The 18705-nt window shown below is 40.5% G+C and overlaps 1 protein-coding gene across 4 annotated transcripts in view; it reads left to right on the forward strand.

Moving 5' to 3' along the window:
• Window positions 1–120: 120 nt before the first annotated feature.
• Window positions 121–18705, forward strand: part of sh3pxd2b (SH3 and PX domains 2B) — a 37415-nt gene continuing 18830 nt past the window's right edge. For all 4 annotated transcript variants that reach the window (XM_030746518.1, XM_030746520.1, XM_030746519.1 and 1 more), the window contains exons 1-3: window positions 121–484; window positions 3135–3215; window positions 11837–11912. In XM_030746518.1, coding sequence (XP_030602378.1) covers window positions 413–484; window positions 3135–3215; window positions 11837–11912 — 229 coding nt within the window. In that variant the 5' untranslated portion in view covers window positions 121–412. The remainder of the gene's footprint in view (window positions 485–3134; window positions 3216–11836; window positions 11913–18705) is intronic.

Raw genomic sequence — 18705 nt, forward strand, 5'->3', positions numbered from 1 at the left:
CGCTTTAAGTGTACGGATTGAACCCTTTGGCTGAGTGTTCCTGCAGCCTGTGGTTTGCTCTGACGCTGGAGGGTTGGTCCACGGAGCGTCCCAGTTGCTCAAATGGGAGTAGGCGAGCTGGGATAGGCTGGGAGTTTGGTTGGAGCAGTCAGCGGGTCGGGACAAGGCACGAGAAAGGGGGGAAGCGAAGAACCGATTATTAACTTCAGGCTTGCGAGCGTCTGAATGTTGGGCAGGAAATTTTAACCTAGGCACAGACAGTTTGTTCGAATCGGAGATCACGGATCCGAGCGACGCGGATGACAAAGGAGTATCGCAGGGCAAACTTTTTCAGCCGGGTGTGATCGCACATAAAAACCTGACGGGGATAACTGCTTTTCTTTTTAACGGATCCATAAAAGAAGAGGACATCATGCCACGGCGCACCGTGCAAGAAGTAACTGTTCAAGATGTCCAGAAGCGGAGGAATCCGAACAAACACTACGTAAGCGTTTTTGTAATCACCTCAGCGCTGCGCGTTGCTGCGTGAAATGAGCAACAGATCGAGGAGATTCCGCAGTTTGTCGTCTTTGTCCTGTCGGGAAAAGTAAAAACAAAGAGAGTGTCAAATTACAACTGACCAAGCCGGAGAAAATGGACAAGTAGACTCCACCAGTATAAGATCTTTGAAAACTTCAGGCCATGCTCAGACTATTTAGAGCAATTACGATTTTATTCTTGATACCACAAACAACAGGCAAAAAAGATTTATGCTATTAGATTTCACACCCTATGCAGTGAAGAAAAGTCAGTAGCCTTTGTGTTGTTATAATTTTTCAGATTGTTTATGGCCTATGTAAGGTACATATATTGCTTAGGATATGATTAAGAAGCATCAAAGTGGATCTGACTCATGTGACCTATGACCCTTACTCAATTTGCATATTCTTAAGTGACTCCCTGAATCGCATGCATGTGACTGGAGGCATTGCACGACCTTACCAAGGCCGCATAGTGGGAGCTCTTAGGAAACATAATAATATCCAAATCAGTCCAGTCCACTAATTATCCAGACTAATTCCTATGCACATAGCTCAGGGTGAGCATCACAGCTTTGTTATGCCAAAGGCTCTCCAATTACAAAAGTATACCCATAGGCACTGGTAACCAGGAAGTAGGCTGTAACTAATATTTTCTAAGGTTGTCACAGTGAAGGCAGGGTTTAAAATCTGAGATGGCGTGCACCATTTATTAGTTTTAAGTCTTTAGTTACCACTATCTTTGCCAGTTTAGGGATTTGTGTGTTTCTTTTCCAGTCTGCAGGGTTGGAGAAATGGAGGAAAAGCAGAAGCTGAAGAAGTTGGGAATTGTTTTCTCAATAATCAGTGCAGAACTTACGTAGGCGACGGGAATGTCATCAAGACAAAGCCTCTTATTTTTCATAAACAGTAGATCTTTTATTAGTGACTAAAGAGAATTAAATGTGGGTGTATTTGCCTGCAAATGTGCAGTCAGTATAAAGTAACACATATGACATCACTTGGTCTAGATGGCCAAAAAAAGAGAGAGTCACAGCCAAGGCCTTAGCAGGTGTTTGTGTTAGTTCCGTGTACATGTTGCGTGACAGTGTGTGCGCTCGTATGCTGGTTTGCATCCATATACGTGTGAAAATTAAACCGGAGCCGAAGGACCAACAGACCTTGTACCGCTGTGAATGTTAGTGGTCAAGGGCAGAGAGTTCTTGTGGTCCCGTGTCTTCTCCATCTGTCCATTTGCTCTCTGGTGCAGCCCACGTTATTTTATGCCTTTTGGTTTTCCAACTACACATTCAAGCCTGTGACTTTAAATCTCCCAGAACCTTGAGGTGTGTTTATAAGAGCAAAAAAAAGGCTCTCATTCTTAAGAAATATTTGCTAATATGTTTTTGCAAAGTGTTGTCAGATGAAGTTTTTCATTGTCCAGAGGAACTTTGATTGGTTTCTCTCTCATATGAGTGTTTGGATTGCAGATCAGTTCTTTTTCTTATTTTTGAGTAATTTCATTCTAGTAGCTGGCCAGACACAACCTGAGATATTCTCTTTAATGAAGATGGTCTTTCTGCTTGTCTATATAGCTCCTGTAGTTGATCCATCCATGCTAATAACCAACATGAGTCCACAAAAAAAAAAAAAGAGGCCAGAAAAGGTCTGGGACCGGGGCCAGCAGCATTCAGCCAAACACAGCAGGCCACAAGGGAGTTTCCAATCACCTCCCTCGCCTCTCCCCTTTCATCCTTAAAGAAAAGCACAAAAGAAATCTGCATCTGCTGCTGCCCCCAAACTCACGTCATTATAGAAGATGCATTATGATTTACTGTTTTTTGATAGAAGCCTGATTGAATTTGCAGTTGCACCTCCACAACAGGTCTTTTTGACTAAGAAAAGTAGCAGCAGCTTATGTCTTGGTATGGATTTTATTACTTTCTTCTCAAAGGGCTACAATTTCACAAAGGATGTATCTTTGCTGCATCTTTACAGGATAATGACGTTTTCTACAGCAGGAAGTGATGCAAGTGCACTAGGATGTGAAATCATTGGACATCCTTGTTCCTTTTGTGTGAAGGGATGATGACTGGGGGGCTTTCATCAATGTGTCTCCTCACTTCCCTCCCTCATGTCTGTCATAGCTCCTGCCAACTATGACATAAGCAAGAGACGTGATGGGGAGATGAGGAAAGGAGAAATTCTTGGGTTCACAGTGTCTTAAGTGGCATGAGCTCCTTATAACATGTGGTAGAGCAGCATTGTAATGCCACAAGATAGAGGACTTCTGTGTAGGACACACCTGTGATTCCTTGTGCTAAGTTTTTCTGGAAGCCTCCTTTCTTTTCATGTCCTTGAGGTGCATTTAAGGGACGGGAGAGCAATTCTTGGGACACTGGAGGCAGTGGGAAGTGGGGAGGCATACGTTACAGTAATGAAAAGCACTCACTGACAGCTGCATGATGCTGTCAGACAAATGTACTGTCTGCTATTCCTAATGCAGCCCTCACTAGGATTTATAGCATTCACAAATAATGGCACACTGACTAAAGGGCGATACCCCAAGGCCTTTGGTTTATCACAAGGATGCTTAACTGTTATTTTCAATGTTATTTTTTTCTTGTGCTTTACCAGGTTTACATCATCAAAGTGTCCTGGAGCGATGGCAGCACAGAAACCATTTACAGACGCTACAGCAAGTTCTTTGACCTGCAGGTGAGTAAGCCTGTAACTGTGTGTTTGTGCTTCTTTTAATACTCCCAAGTGTGTGCAGTTCCTTATTTTATGGGTTTTTTTGGGTTTTTTTTTTAAATTAATGTATTTATTTTAACCAGAAAACAAGTGCATAGGGCAGGAAAGGCACGGAAGCACTGTCTCAATCATACAAGACTAGTACTCGTAGGCAGCCTCTCCCTGCTCCACCCATGTAACTCTGGTAATTATATTGTGCCAGACAAGTCGGAAAATGTTCCATTGAAGTTAATAAGGGACAGTGATGAATGCGACTACTGCCCTGATGACCACAGAAATGTCTGAATCATTCTCGGACGTCATGGTGATGGTGCACGTTGCACAATGAGGGAATCTTATTAGTATCCTGGTGTCCCTTCCTCTTTTTGAAGGTAATGGATCTGGGGGCCTGGCTGCATCTGAGCTCAGAACACGGACTCCAGGAAATTCAGAAAGGCAGTTGCTTTTAATGAGCATGTAGTCAATTTCGGCGAGGCGTACTGTCAGCCCTAATTGGATTAAATTCCTTTTAATTGATTAGGATGGTCAAAGCATGAGTAATGAAATACAAAACTATAATCCCTCACTGAGGTTTTCTGAGGCTGCACATGTAGCATTTAACATATGAATGTGAAGTATTCACATTATTCATTTGACTTGAGCCATTAAAAGCTGCTAAGAGCACCGAACATATAAGATGTACGCATTCCCTGCTGGTTTTCCCCCGTGCCGTTCCATTCAGCTGTTTTCTGTCGTGTTGACAGCTCATGGGTGAGTTCACGGTGGTCAGGGGGGTGTAGATAAATCCTAGTAGAGAGATAAGTGACAAGTGACTTGTGTCCTGTTAGGTTTGGTATTAATATGTAAAAGCCACCTTGAAGTTGTGGCATTTCTTAGAGATAAAGTTGGAATATTCTAAATAACATCAGTGTCACTGTGGTCGCAATGATTAGTTTTATGTGCAAATAAAGAGGCACCAAATGCAATCATCATGGCCGATTCCAATTTTTTTAAAGTTTTGACCGGACTGCTTTTGTGATTATTTTTATTATTGTCATTTTTTGTTTGTTGGTTTTATTTTTTTTTCTGGAATCGACATCATGCATAATTAATATCTAAATTTTCTTTAATAGAATTCACAAAATATGTAATTGACACTGACAATTTAAACTACATCAGATTACAGGACCTGCTATCATTCCCATTCAAAGAGCTCTCAAAATAAGTTGCTCCAGATTCCTTGCTGCTGTGCTAGCATCAGCATTAGCAGTATTAGGAAGCAATCCAGTCCCAGCCCGCTACATATTAGCCCACGTTGTGTCTTAAGGAAGAAAGGTCTTTGCACATATCAGTACGCTTTATATTGATTTCCATCTTCACACGACATGTTGCTACCAAGCAGAACAATCACACTAGCTGCTGTCTGCATTACAGCATCATGTTACATATCTGGTTAGGTGCAAATCAAGCTGCAGGACATGCTAATTAGATTCCCTCTAAATTGAATATATCCAGTGATCAATTGTGGCTAATCATTTGATAACTGGCTCTTTCCAATCACTAGCTGGCGCATCGATTCATCTCTCTGTGTCTTTTATATTTCTGGGAGGTTTTTTTTAGAATCTTTTTAAAAGGTTACTTGATTATTATTTTTTCATTATATGGCTGGATGCTTGTCTAATTTAGGTGGACTTAACAGTTCAGGCGAGAAGGCGACGCTATAATGATGCATCTCTGGTCACGCTAAAGCCTTAAGGCTAGACAGGAAGTGTTACTCACCACATCCTGTCAACACAACTGACCTAAGCAGCTGATTCTTTTGTGCAACCACAGTAATGCGCTTTGTGTGACCACTCACGCAGACTTTGTTGACTTAGCTTCACTAAGAGCTAAAAAAAGATTTCAAAGTAGTTTTCTCTATTATAAATAGAAATCTTTAAGGGTGACGCATATGCAAAACCAACAAAAGGCCCACTAGGTCTTAGGATCAAACATGCAATATTAACAAAATAGCAGTTTATTTTGTTAAATAAGATATAGCACTGCTGGCAGTCTGCCTTGGATCCTCAGCTATTCTCTAAGGAAGAGAATAGCTGAACAAGAGCCAGATGTTCTTGTCACCCAAGATATTTCTGCTACTTTCTGCTTTTTTCTTGCACCTTCCAGAAATGGAGAATCTTTCTGTCTGTTTAATTAACAGCACTCATTTTTAAGGATAACTGTGCATCGGACACAATCATCACACTAACAGGTTAACAGCTGTGCTGTGACTTAAGCTATATTTATATTGAAAATTATTACTTAGAGAAAATTAGAACCCACAGAATGTCTTTTTTTTATTTTATTTTTTTCACACATACAGTAAACATCCTCTGTCTGGGTAACAAACTGCACGACAAACACTGTGCATGTGGAAACAGTCATTTGCTGAACAGACCAGCTGCAGACGTGCCTGCAACAGGAGAGAAGCCTTATACTTGTGCTGTTTCTTCAATAAGTTAGAGTTTTCCTTCAGTTCTTTTCAGAAAAGTAAGATTATAAATTTGATAAATCTGCTGGCATAGTTATTGGCAGTTCTTTCATCAATGAGAAATTAATCAAGCACAACATTCAACCACTAAAACAATTTTTTTTTTCTGTTCAGGAATGCAAGTAAATAAGTGTAATTTGGCATTTTATCCATCCATCCATCCATCCATCCATCAATCCATCCATTTTCTTCTGCTTATCTTTGGGCAAGATACTTAACCCCAAGTTGCTCTCCGACACAAGTGTTGGAGTGTGAATGTGTGTGAATGTTAGATAATAAATACACTTAGCTTAGTTAATCATGGAAGTGCTTGTATGAATGGGTGTGAATGGGGTAAATGTAAACATGTTGTATAAGCACTTTGAGTGCTCAGACAGAGTAGAAAAGCGCTATATAAGAACTAGTCCATTTACCATTTAGTCCATTTACCATCCGGGGCTGGGTCGCAGGGGCAGCAGCCTAAGTAGAGAAGTCCAGACCTCCCTCTCCCTGGCTACCTCCTCCAGCTCATCAAGGGGACCACAAGGTGTTCCCAGGGCTGCTGAGAGATATAATCTCTCCAGCGTGTCCTGGGTCTGTCCCGGTGTCTCCTCCTGGAACACCTCATCCAAGAGGCGCCCAGGAGGCATCCTAATCAGATGCCCGAACCACCTCAACCAGCTCCTTTCGATGTGGAGGAGCAGCGGCTCTACTTTGAGCCCCTCCTCAATGGCTGAACTCCTCACCCTATTTCTAAGGGAGAGGCCAGCCACCCTTCGGAAGAAGCAAATTTCTGCCACTTGTATTCACGATCTCATTCTTTCGGTCACTACTCAAAGCTCGTGACCGTAGTTGAGGGTAGGGACTTAGATTGATCAGTAAATCGACAGCTTTGCTTTCACGCTCAGCTCCCTTTTTACCACAACAGACCGATGCAGCGTCTGCATCACTGATGAAGCCAACAGGATGGCATCATCTGCATCCGTTTGGCATTTTAATCAAAAGTTAATCATGTGCATTACTATGTTTTTGTTTTTGTTTGTTTATTTGTTTTTGAAAAACACTCTTTTTTTAAAGTCATGGATAACAACAATTATTATATTTTAGCATTAAAAACATTGTCTCAATTAAAGAGCCTGTGCATACTGGTGGATTACCCGTTACAGAAAAATGATTTTGGTAATTACCAATACTGTTAATTTCCAGAAGCTTTGGCATAAATCTTACATTGGGATGGTGGTCTAAGAAATTTACTAAGCACTGTATTTTCACATAAAAAAAAATATATATATATATATTCCAAAATTGAAAGCCAAATAACTACCCAACAAATTAATGTCTGAATAGTCAAATCTATGGTGAACTTTGAGTTTACCTGATTGATATTGTCTTCATCTTTGTCAGTTAGTGTGTGTGTGTCTATGTGCGTGTGTGTGTGTAAAATATTGTCCTGTATACACTTATACAGTATAGCCGGAATAAACACAAATACAGTTTAGGGGCTTTTTGGCAGGTGTCTGTCTGCGGATACATTTTGTTAACAATGCAGTGCCACAGCCATAGAGACATGAAACATGACACATTTGCAGTTGAGATAATATTGAGAGGAGTTGGGGGTGGGGGCATTGGGACTGGTGTGAACCCATCTCAAGATGGCTTCCAGTTTCCCTTTTTTTTTTCTTCTTCTTCAGTACGTTCATCCCAAGCAGCTTTGCACTTCGCTTCCATGTCAGTAAGCACAGTTTCCATTCTGCACACGTGTCCATTGAGCTCTACGGGCTTCCTGCATTCCCGCTCGCTTTGGATACAGGATATATTTCAACTTTTAAAGCTTAAGGGGAAAAAAAACGGAAAAAGAAAACATTATTTGCTTATTCAGAGTTGCACAGCTGTCAAATGTTTTCCATCTGCAGTAATAACACAACTTTGTGAAGGAGGGAGGGGGAGCGGGGGTGGGTACAGATTATTTGACTTTGTAATATGAGGTTGCCTCTTGTGGTTATGTCACAAAGCGGCAACAATGTGACAGTTTCCTTCTTGTGTACTGTAGCTATGGCAATATCTTTGAAACAACTGTTTATCTTCAAAACAGTGCATTATGATTATAGAAGCATAGCCTAAAACATTTGTTTTTATAAGGAAAGGCCTGAGTGAATCATTTGAAGATAACAGAGAAGAAAAGGGTTCAAAAATGCTGCACTGTATTGAAATGATCTTGGATAGATAGATTATTGATATTAATATTGCAGGATTCAAGTAAATGAATCCAAAAGAAAGCTATTCCATATGTCACCATATTATTCAATTTCATTATGTTCTTGTTTGGATTCATTGTTATTAAGGATGGAAGTGGTTTCTTAGACTTGGAGAAAGTGAAACTTTGAAACCGGCGCTCTGTTCTGAAATTTCACCCTTGGGCTCCTTGTCCATCTTGTTGTCTGTCAAATAACTGTCTTTGTTCAGGATTACTCAGATTTAGCTCGGCTGTTTCAAAGAAAAAGTCGCTCTGTTGTCATAGCCTTGGCGTCCGTGTCGGCGGTGTCTGTTCCACAAAAACTCGAAGAACGATGTGACCTAGAATGTTCAAATTCACACCATCGATGCATCTGCTAAAAAAATCTTGGTTGCGTTTAAATCTCAGCAACCTTCACCTCAGTCTAAAGGTTAGAGGCCAAGTTTTCTCATGCCTTCTATTTTGTCCAGGGTTGTCTGTCCGGTTATCTCTCCGCGACTCTACATCACTGTATCCTCAGGTGTGTGATAAAGCGCCTTGAGGCGACTGTTCTTGTGATTTTGGTGCTATATAAATAAAATGGATTTGAATCGAATGTGTACTTTGCTGCAGGTGCCTCTCTGCTGGGCAAACTATGCCATAACACAATTTCTTCATCACCCCAAGCATCTTTTTCTGCATTAAATAAGAAGTGTTTTGATCATTGCGTGTGGAACCCATCTTACACTGGGCTGTCATTCTTCATTTGCCAAGTTACTTTAACATACACTTGTGTAGGTTTTTGGAAAATTTCTTTGCAAAATGCTTTGCCTGATACCAATTAATTACTTGGTGTTAATTAGTTATTATTATTGCTAATTAGTATTGTATAGTAGCATGGTTTACTGTGAGAGCCAGAACCCATGGATTATTTATTTGTTGTCACTACTGAAATCCTTAAATAACCCCCACATGTAAATAACTCCACAAATATGGAGGGTATCCGTATGCTTGCCTGCAAATGGTTAAAAATGGCCTCAGATTTAATTATGCTGTGAACTGAGTCAGAAAAGGTTGAGCCTGTTGAGATAGGCAAAAAGAGCAGCAATTGTGTAATTGGACCTTTTCATGCTCTCATTCAACAGTCTGGTGCTTCTTAGATCTTCTTTATTAGGTTTTGATTAAATACTGATGATGTGGTTAAAAGTGACATGGACTAGGCAAATTATAGCCCATTGAAAGGTTATGTGACTGTAAATCAGCATGGATATGTTGGATGAAATGACAGTATTTAAAAGTTTACTGGATCATAATAGACTTGGGAGTGTAGCATGTTGACAATGCAGAGCTTTGTTCAACGGGCATCTGAGAGCACTTGTATTACTTACAGGTCTGTTGGTCTAACTGGAATAAGTCAGGTAACACAAATAAACTTTGTGTTGTCAAGAAGACGAATTTTAAACTGATCTTAAGAGGAAGTTGTTCCATGGTGCTGTGCTACCTAAAGACTTAAAGCATGGTCTGGATTTTGTAAAATTTAATGGCATGATTGTTCTGAGGGGTTTGGGTTCAGAATGAGGCGTTAAGAGTTTGGAGCTATAAAATGGCGTGATTTCATGTGACGATTTAAAAGTATTCAATAAAATCTCAAATTGGTTTTTGTCGCAAATGGGAAGCCAGTGTAATTCTGCCAGGACTGGAGTAATGTGTTCTCTGCCTCGCGGATGTATTTTGTACTAACTGCAAACTGCTACACCAGTTAGGCACATATGCAGTGAGTAGCAATAATCAGGAGAAAATGGGAGTGTGGATAAGTTGTTCAGTTGTGTCATTGGAGAGTGCTGGTCTGACCTTGGAAATATTTCTAATCTGTACTGAAATAAACTTGTGATATGCTGGTTTAAATTGAAGTGTTAACCAAGAGATTGTAGGACATTTATACACTGCTCAAAAAAAAATTATCATAAAATTATAAAATAAAATTAATCATGCTAGATATCTGTACTGATATGGTCTGGGTAAAGTGTTAGGAATAAAAGGATTCGACATTGTTTGATGGAAATGACAATTATCAACTTGCAGAGGGCTGAGTTCAAATAGACCCCAAAAATTAAAGTGATGCTGCAGGTTAGTCCAGTCTGACAGTTGGTCCAAGGATTTCATCACGATACCTAATGGCAGTCAGGGTGCTGTTTCCTAGCCTCTAGAGGTCTGTGCTTTCCTCCGTGAATCACTGACCCACCATAAGACTGGCCATGCTGAACGATGTTACAGGCAGCATAACGTTCTCCAGACCCTTTCACATTGGTCACACGTGCTCAGGGTGAATCTGCGTGTCAGTGGCCTCCACCTGTAAAGCCATTCCTGTTTTTGTTTTTGTTTTGTTTTGTTTTTTGTTTTGGGGGGTGGGGTGGGGTGGGGGGGTTGTCTCATCGGTGCCCCTCTAGTGCATCTGTATTTAATTTCATTTACACCACAGCAGCTGAAACTGACTAACACCCCCTCTGCCTACTTAACTGTCCGGATCAATATCCCTTTAATTTTTTTAATTTCTCCATTGCTGAGTTTCCTGATAGAATCTTTGCTGAATTTTCCTTTTAACCGCGGAGAATCTTAATAGTTTCCAAACCTTGTTTAGTATTATGTCCTCGTGATGATGAGGTGAACAAAAGCCTGGATCAGGTTTGGGTCTTTGAAATGATAAGCTACAGAAGAAGATGTGCCAGTGCAGTTCAGGGGTTGAATTGAGCTCAGATCCATTCAAATATTAACTGTATTCTGACTGCAGTGGCACAAGCACAGAGATAAAGTACTTCTTTGAAGTTGCTAGGATACGTTTATACTATCTATATAGTACAAACGTGTAACTGAGATAAACCCAACAGCATTTTAGAAAGTTAAAGCAATGTGCAGCTTTACTCGGCTCTGCCTTGGCCCGTCCTCATCCCTGTAGAGCATGGATATTTGATGTTGACTTCATGATGTAAATGGTATGTTGAAGAGATGACTTTACTCGCTCCATATGCCTTTTCTTGTTTGACTGCCTGTGATTACAGAGCAGATACAAGTCTTAGAGTAGACACAGGGACTGGGGTGTGTCTGCACTCACAGTCGCACACATGGGAACAATTACAGTGTGTGGGGTACTGGCTCCTCTCTGTTTGTCCTCCTTCTCCCTCTGTCTGTGTCTGTTTCTCTGTCAGGCCATCTTTTTTGGTTATACTGTCCTTCTTAAGGTGGTGCTGTGTCATTGACAAAGCATCTGACTCTTTGTCTTGTGACCCGTTTTAAGAAAGTGCAAAACTCAAGTAATCTGACTGACTCACCCTCTTTGACTTCGTCTGCTTTTCTTCCTTTTATTTAATTGTTTTTAAGACAGAAAAATAAGATTTAGCTTTACTGAGTAGGTGAGAGTAATTAAATTGCAGTAGTATCATTTGCATCATTTTCCTAATCACTTTTTCTTGGTTGGCTTTATATAAGCCTTTAAATGAGTTTAATATAAGATTATTAAACTTCTTCATTTAGAATAGGGTTATAACCCAACTTCAGAAGCCTAAGAAATGAAGATAAGAGCAGGAGGAATGAGAAGCCACTGCTTTCTGGCCTTTAAAAAAAAAAATGTTCCACTATGTCACTGGTGGTGCTTACAGCTCCTTAGCTACAGCTACGGCAACATATGAAGCAGAGGGGGAAAACCATACCATCTGCTCAGTACATTTATAATTATTGGCAGATCTGCGTTTATTGGCCAAATTCTTTGTTGGAACTGCTGATTTCTTTCTGTTAATCACCCTCAGCTGTTCTGTGTATATACTGTGTGTGTGTCTGTGTGGATGTAAAAAGTTAACATGCTAATAAGTTTAATTGTTCACTGGGTTTCAGATGGAATTGCTGGACAAATTCCCAGTGGAGGGAGGCCAGAAAGACCCTAAGCGCCGAATCATTCCGTTCCTGCCAGGTAAGAGTTGAGCACAGAGTCCCTCGAGGACCCTCCATAGAAAAAAAAACATACATAAAGTATAGAACATAATTGGCGATTATCAAGAATAAACAGAAGAGAAATAATTCATACATAGAAACTTTGCCGATCTCCCCTTCAAAACTACCTTCTGATGGCCTTGTGAACCACTTCTAGTGCATCTGCTATTTTTAGATTCCTTCCTGCAAATCTTGTTATGACCACTTATTCTGGGTGCTGTGCAACTTCATCATGACCCTCAAACGTGTGCAGACAGCAAAAATCGACTTCCGTGTGAGCTCACAGTTGGTTCACAGTTTCCAAGCCTGAATGCGGTGCTTCAGGGAAGCAGCACAACCTGAGGCATGCTTGTCATTTTGTTTGACATTCGCAGGTTTTGCAAGTGTGAATTTGTCCCTCTGAATGAGGCTGTCAGTGTAGCGTTCTACTGTACTGTCCTGAGGCATCCCGGGGGGGAGAACAGTTGACATTTATGTCCTGAGGTGTCTGGCCACACAAACCTGTGTCAATTTCTACTTGCCCTACTCACCAGATTTTCTTCCCTGTGCCTTCCTCCACAAAATGAAACATTTAATGATCACTGTTTTGACATACTGGCAGGGATCCAGCATGCATCACAGAGGCAAAAGTGCAAGGGCACCGAGTGGAGCTTCCATGAAGTGATTTAAAGCAGCTCTTGAAGGAGAGATTGGCTGGAATTAAATCATAAAAGGTTTTAGATTTAAAAAAAAACAAAAAAAAAAATGTTTTTTGATCACAGCTCATATGTATGTAATACAGAAAAGGTTATTGAATTCCTGTACTGTCCCCTTGCTGTACTGTAATGTCTTTGTATTTGTGCTCCCTTTGAACTTTCCATCAAACATGTTGGGCAACAGTGACTTGACCTTTAAATAAACTTTAATAACCTTTAAATAAACTGGAAAAGGCTCTGTTAATGTTTTACACACACACACAGAACCAACTAGAATAACCTGAAGCAACTGTAATTAGTCATAAGCATATTATTTCTGTCACTAAGCAAGAATATTTAATTTCATGTACTTTTTAAAATATTGGGCTGAACCAGCTTATCTTAGCAAATGGCCTAAAGACACAGTAGGCATGCCATGCATGTAGATCAGTGCTGGAGCCTTTTAGAGGAACATGGAATATTTGCCAATGTTTCAATGTAGTTTTAATAAAAATTAGAATGTTATACTCCATATTTTTCATTCTGATGAGCTCAACTTGGCTCCATCATTCCCCTGGTGAGTTTATTTTGAAATGGGGGGCTTTGAGTATACTCGACCTGCTGAAAGTAATCCTTTATGAAAGGAAGAACAGCCTTAAAGTAAATCCCACACAGGTCTTCCCCACCACGCTTGGGATGGGTGGGGGTTAGGATTTTATTTTTTTTTTTTTTAAATGCCCGTGCAGGTCTGGAACTCATTGAGAGAATGCTCGTGCAAAAACGCACACGCATTTGCTCTGTTTGAAATCTCAGTAGGAGAGGAAAGGGGAAAAGACATTTATAAAGAAAAGAAAATATTACTTTTCATACTATCCCTTTACACAGCTAGGCACAACATACTGATACATTAAACATCTACATTAAACTTGCTTCCTGATTTCCTCTAGTGAAACTTTCCCTCCTGATTTTGGTATAAGAAAATGGCAAAGGCCCAGAGGATGGCACTAAATTACTGCACCTGTAGAGCTGCTAATACATGGACATTTGGACATAGCACCCTCTAGCACTGCTGCTGTGAAGCTCTTTAAATGTCTTTAAATGTTGCATTAAAACATTTATCCTGAATACGTGGCGATTTAAATGAATCCTCCTTAGACAGATGTCTGTGAAGGATTTCAAGCCAACAGTCATCTGAACTGCAGACGATTCATGACAGCCAAAGAAATTAAAAATCAAAATCATTCACTTACAAAGCAAAAATGGAAAATGAACAGTGGCCAATCTCACAAGGTACGGAAGTGGGTTTTCCCTTCTTGGTTTAGTTTGTTCAAGGCCCCAAGTTGTTTTTACTCTTTGGTATCTCGACATCAGCAAAGTGGTTTGTCTATAAAAGTACACACTGCAGAACTTCTGCTTTCCTTTATTTTTTTCCTTAGGTTGACTGTATTTTTACCCTTAGTCCAACCTTCAACCTTTAGAAGGAGTTTATTAGAAGTCCATTAAATTCATAGCTTCATGTATTTTTCATTTACATGGTCATCTCTTTTTTTTTTTTCTATAGGAGTCAATATGAATACCTGTCATGGTGCTAGGTTTCTTAGATAGGCTCATATATGACATACAGATAAAATTATACATTTGATGTGTTAATCCCATCAGTATATGGGGGGGGTTGTTTGTTTGTTTGTTTTTAGGGTAGAGTTTTTATAAAAACATGTATAAAAAAATAGTGAATCTGTTTCTTTAGAGCCCCACAATGATGAGGTTGTATTCTTCCCATAGGGTATGAATTTGTTTTTTTTCTTCTCTGTTTTCCTTTTCCTAAAGATAGAACTATATTATAGCCATGTGAATAAAGTTTTCATACGACCCTATGCAGTGAGAACACTTTTCATACAGAAAAGGATTACTTCCACTTAACTTAAGTGCTGTGAAAAATTTATTTTCTCCATTTTCTATTCTCTCTTTACTGTTTTCGGGGATCTCTCTGCCCGACACAGTAGGAGGTGCAGTACAGTATGTTGCAGAGGTCAAGTATAATTCAGTGGAGTTGAGTAACTCACATTTCCTGGTGAGTCTGCTGTGAAATGCAGAGAAACAAATTAGCTGAAAAGTGATAATGAGCGTGTGGCTTAAGCCTCATTGATATATCGTTCATCGGTTGTGTGCAGGTTTGGCAGTCACTTTGTCTCCGTCCTCTTGAATGTGGTGCACCAGTAGCACACCGGTGCTTTTTGTTAATTTAAGTCACATTCTGTTAGCTAAGAATATAATAATTACAACATGCATACAAATATTTATGTCCTCTACTAAAGATAGAAACGCCACACCTTGTTACCTTGTTGGGTAAGTCATTTTGTGCAAGCCCAATCCCCCCGATCCCAAGTTTACAGCTTTCATGTTACATAAAAGTATTAACAACTCAAAATCTCCCCAAAAAGCCTAATTCAGATGGTGAAGGTAGTCATTAAGAGGTAAGTTCTGAGCACAGCTTTCTTTGAGTGAGGTAACAATAACCTCTCTATGTATTGCAGTCTCAGCCTGCCTTTTTTTTTCTCCATCTAGTTCCCTCACTTTTCCCAGGAAACAAAAGTTGTTTGATACTCTTAGTCACTACTGGCTCTGAGATTTGCCAAAATGTCCACCGTGCCTCAGCCATGGCTCCAGGGCAGCAGCATTCCACCCTGCCCAAATAAGCCCTTTTCATCGGCTGCATCCATGAGCTGCCATGCATACAAAGTGGGCAGTGTTGAGTCAGTGCTTCTCTCCTGACCCTAGAGTGCTTTGGAAAACCTTCAAGAACACTTTCTGCTTGAGGAGTGATGAGGGGAGGAGAGGAAGAAAGAGACAGAAATAGAGGAGGAGAAGTGTGTTTGAGGGTTGACTTTCAAATCTCTTTAGTTTCCGGAGAGCTGTCCAGACAGTGCGTCCCTTCGGCTGCTCTAGCAAGATCTTGCCAATGCCGTAGAGATTTGAAATGTCTTTTCTAATTCTTCTTCTAGTTAATCTCACTTGTAATAGTCTTCATTATGTAGTATGATACTGTTGTCCTCTGCAAAAATGTGTTAAAATGTTAATCAGACCATGCTCATTAACAGTAGATTTCCTATTTTCATTCTTGTTATTATATTATATTATATTATATTATATTATATTATATTATATTATATTATATTATATTATAGTATATTATAGTATATTATAGTATATTATATTATATTATATTAGAAAAACCAAACCCTGTTCTCTACCAGAGGCCTGGGACCTTGAGGGTCCTGCGCAGTATTTTAGCTGTTCCCAGGACTGCGCTCTTCTGGACAGAGATCTCGGATGTCGTTCCTGGAATCTGTTGGAGTCACTCTCCCAGTTTGTGGAACGCTGCCCGACTTTTCCAGTTAGCATGGGGACCACTGTTACCCTCACCTTCCACATCCTCTCTAGCCCTTCTCTCAGCCCTTGGTATTTAACAAGTTTCTCATGTTCCTTCTTTCTGAGGTTGCTCCCCTATCACTACAGCCTACTTCCTCTGCTTGTCCCCCACTAATATGTCCAGTTGGTTAGCCATCACAAGTTTGTCTGTCTGTATCTGGAAGTTCCACAGGATCTTAGCTCAGTCATTTTCAACCACCCTCGGGGGCTTATCCCATTTTGACCTCGGTCTTCCAGGCCTTACTCGGCACAGGTGTTCCTGTATACTATGCCGGCCACTTGGTTATGGCATTCCATGTATGCCCTGCCTGCTAGCATCTTGCACCCTGCTGTTATGTGCTGGATTGTCTCAGGGGCATATCTGCACAGCCTGCACCTGAGGTCTTGCCTTGTGTGGTAGACCCCAGCCTCTATCGAGCTCGTGCTCAGAGCTTGTTCCTGTGCTGCCATGATTAGTGCCTCTGTGCTGTCTGTCAGCCCAGTTTTGTTCAGCCATTGGTAGAATTTTTCAGTATCAGCCACTTGCTCTATTTGGTGGTGGTGGTGCATGCTGTGCAAAGGCCTGTCCTTCCATGATGGTTTCCCTTGTTGCTCCTCTTCTTTCTCGGGTTTCTGCTACCTGAGGTATTCACTAAGCATGTGGTCAGTTGTGGCCATCTTCCTGATGTATTCATGGATCTTTGTTGTCTCATCCAGGATAGTGGTTCTGACACTCACTAGTCCTTGGCCTCTGCTTAGCGTGCAGTCTCAGGGTGTTGGATATGGGGTAAAAACCTCCATGCATGGAAAGGAGCTTTCCTGTCTTAATGTGAGTGGCTTCTGTCTCCTCCATTGGCCAGCTTACTGGTCCAGCAGGGTATCTGATGACCAGCAGGGTGTAGGTGTTGATTGCCCAGAACTTGTTCTTCCCATTCAGCTGACTCCTTGCCTTACTCTGTGCAGGTACTTGGCAGTTGCAGCTTTCCTAGCAGCCTGTGGGATTCCAAGGTACTTGTAGCCCTCCTCAGTGTCTACAATGTTGCCTTCTGTTAGTGCAATCCCCTCAGTTCTAACTACCTTCCCTCTCTTTGTCATCATCCGACTACACTTCTCCAGTCTGAATGACATTCCAATGTCACTACTGTAGATCCTAGTGGTGTAAAATGAGGTGGAAAGTTTACAGACACTCATCATGAACTTTAATGTCATAGTAGTTTTGGGCTTCAGATTATTTCTTTGAACTGCTCTCTTTACAGGATGGAATGATTGTACAGCATACATCTTTAGTTACTTTAAAAAACAGAAATTGGGTGCACAAGTTTGAATTTATTTTGAATTTTCTGTAGTCCACACAGCCCCAAAATTATTCACGCAGGCTTAAGTATATACATATACTCAAATCTTTTTTAAAAAGTGGTGCTGAAGATTCAAAGCCAAGGCCTATTGTCTTTTCGTTCCTAATCACGATTGAGTACAACTGGTAGTTTCTCTTTGCCAGCATAAAAAGGATTTGTTTTACAGCACTCATTGGACTGATCAATACTCAGAACAATGGGAAAGTGCAAGGGACTCAATGAAGATGTAAGAAGGAGAACTGTGGATTGACACAAGCTGGGACGGTCTCTTGGAGATATTTCTAAACAACTGTTTTTCCCAAGATCATCAGTTCAAACAATTGTATGGAAGTACAGCTTATTTAGGTGTGTCACCGTTTTGCCAAGGTCTGGAAAAAGACCCTAAACATCATCCTCAGATGAGAGGAACTTGGTTAGGAAGTTCAGGAACCACCAAGGCTCAAGCCTGCCATGCATTGGAAACTGGTGGAACACAAATATCACTGTCCACAGTGAAGCAAGCTTTACGTTGCCAGGGACTGGGAGGGTGCCGACCAAGAAAAAATTGACACCTTCAGGCTCAACTGAAATTCCACAAAGTGGATGGAATAATGACAGAAGAAGCCCAGAATTACCATGATATTCATGTTCATGATGAGTGTATTTAAACTATGGAGAACGGATAGCTGGGTGGAGTATGAAAGTAGCTTTTTTTGAAACTTGAGTGTTTGTGGTAGTTTTGTAAAATATGCAACATCTACTTTTTTTATGGTGAAAGTCAGCATAGATATCTACTCTAGTCAATGCTATACACCTTTACACCGTTTTGTTTTTCGTTTTTACCACCTTGGCCCTTCCTTTCATGATTATTTATTTTCTTTAATCTTGACTCAGATTCACAGGACTTCCGAGAAATGTATGAGCATAAACATCCACCCTCTCGCTTTTTTGCTCAGCCACACAAATCAAACCAGTGTTTGCAGTTTTAACCCTGCATGGGTTAAGGAAGCAGCCACTTTTTGTAATAATGGTGAGACAAACCTGTGATGGATGGATTGGATTCATGTTCAAGCAAGTCTGTTTCAAAAGGAAACACCAGAGCTCCTTGATGGAGCTGATATTGTAACTTTTTCCAACCTGTCACCTGCATTTACAGGATCTCATTACATACATGACTTTTTGCCATGCGTATCCTGTGTGTTTAATTAATACGTCTCATTGTATTTATTGCCAAATGATAACAAAGTAGATGTAGACGTCCTTAATTTTTTGCCTACCATTAAATAGAAAAGAGGGCTATTTGTAGCCATTTCTTGTTATTGTTATGGCGAAAGAGCTTGTCTGTGCCTGCTTTAAT

Source organism: Archocentrus centrarchus, chromosome 14 (assembly GCF_007364275.1).
Source record: "Archocentrus centrarchus isolate MPI-CPG fArcCen1 chromosome 14, fArcCen1, whole genome shotgun sequence".
NCBI lineage: Eukaryota > Metazoa > Chordata > Actinopteri > Cichliformes > Cichlidae > Archocentrus > Archocentrus centrarchus.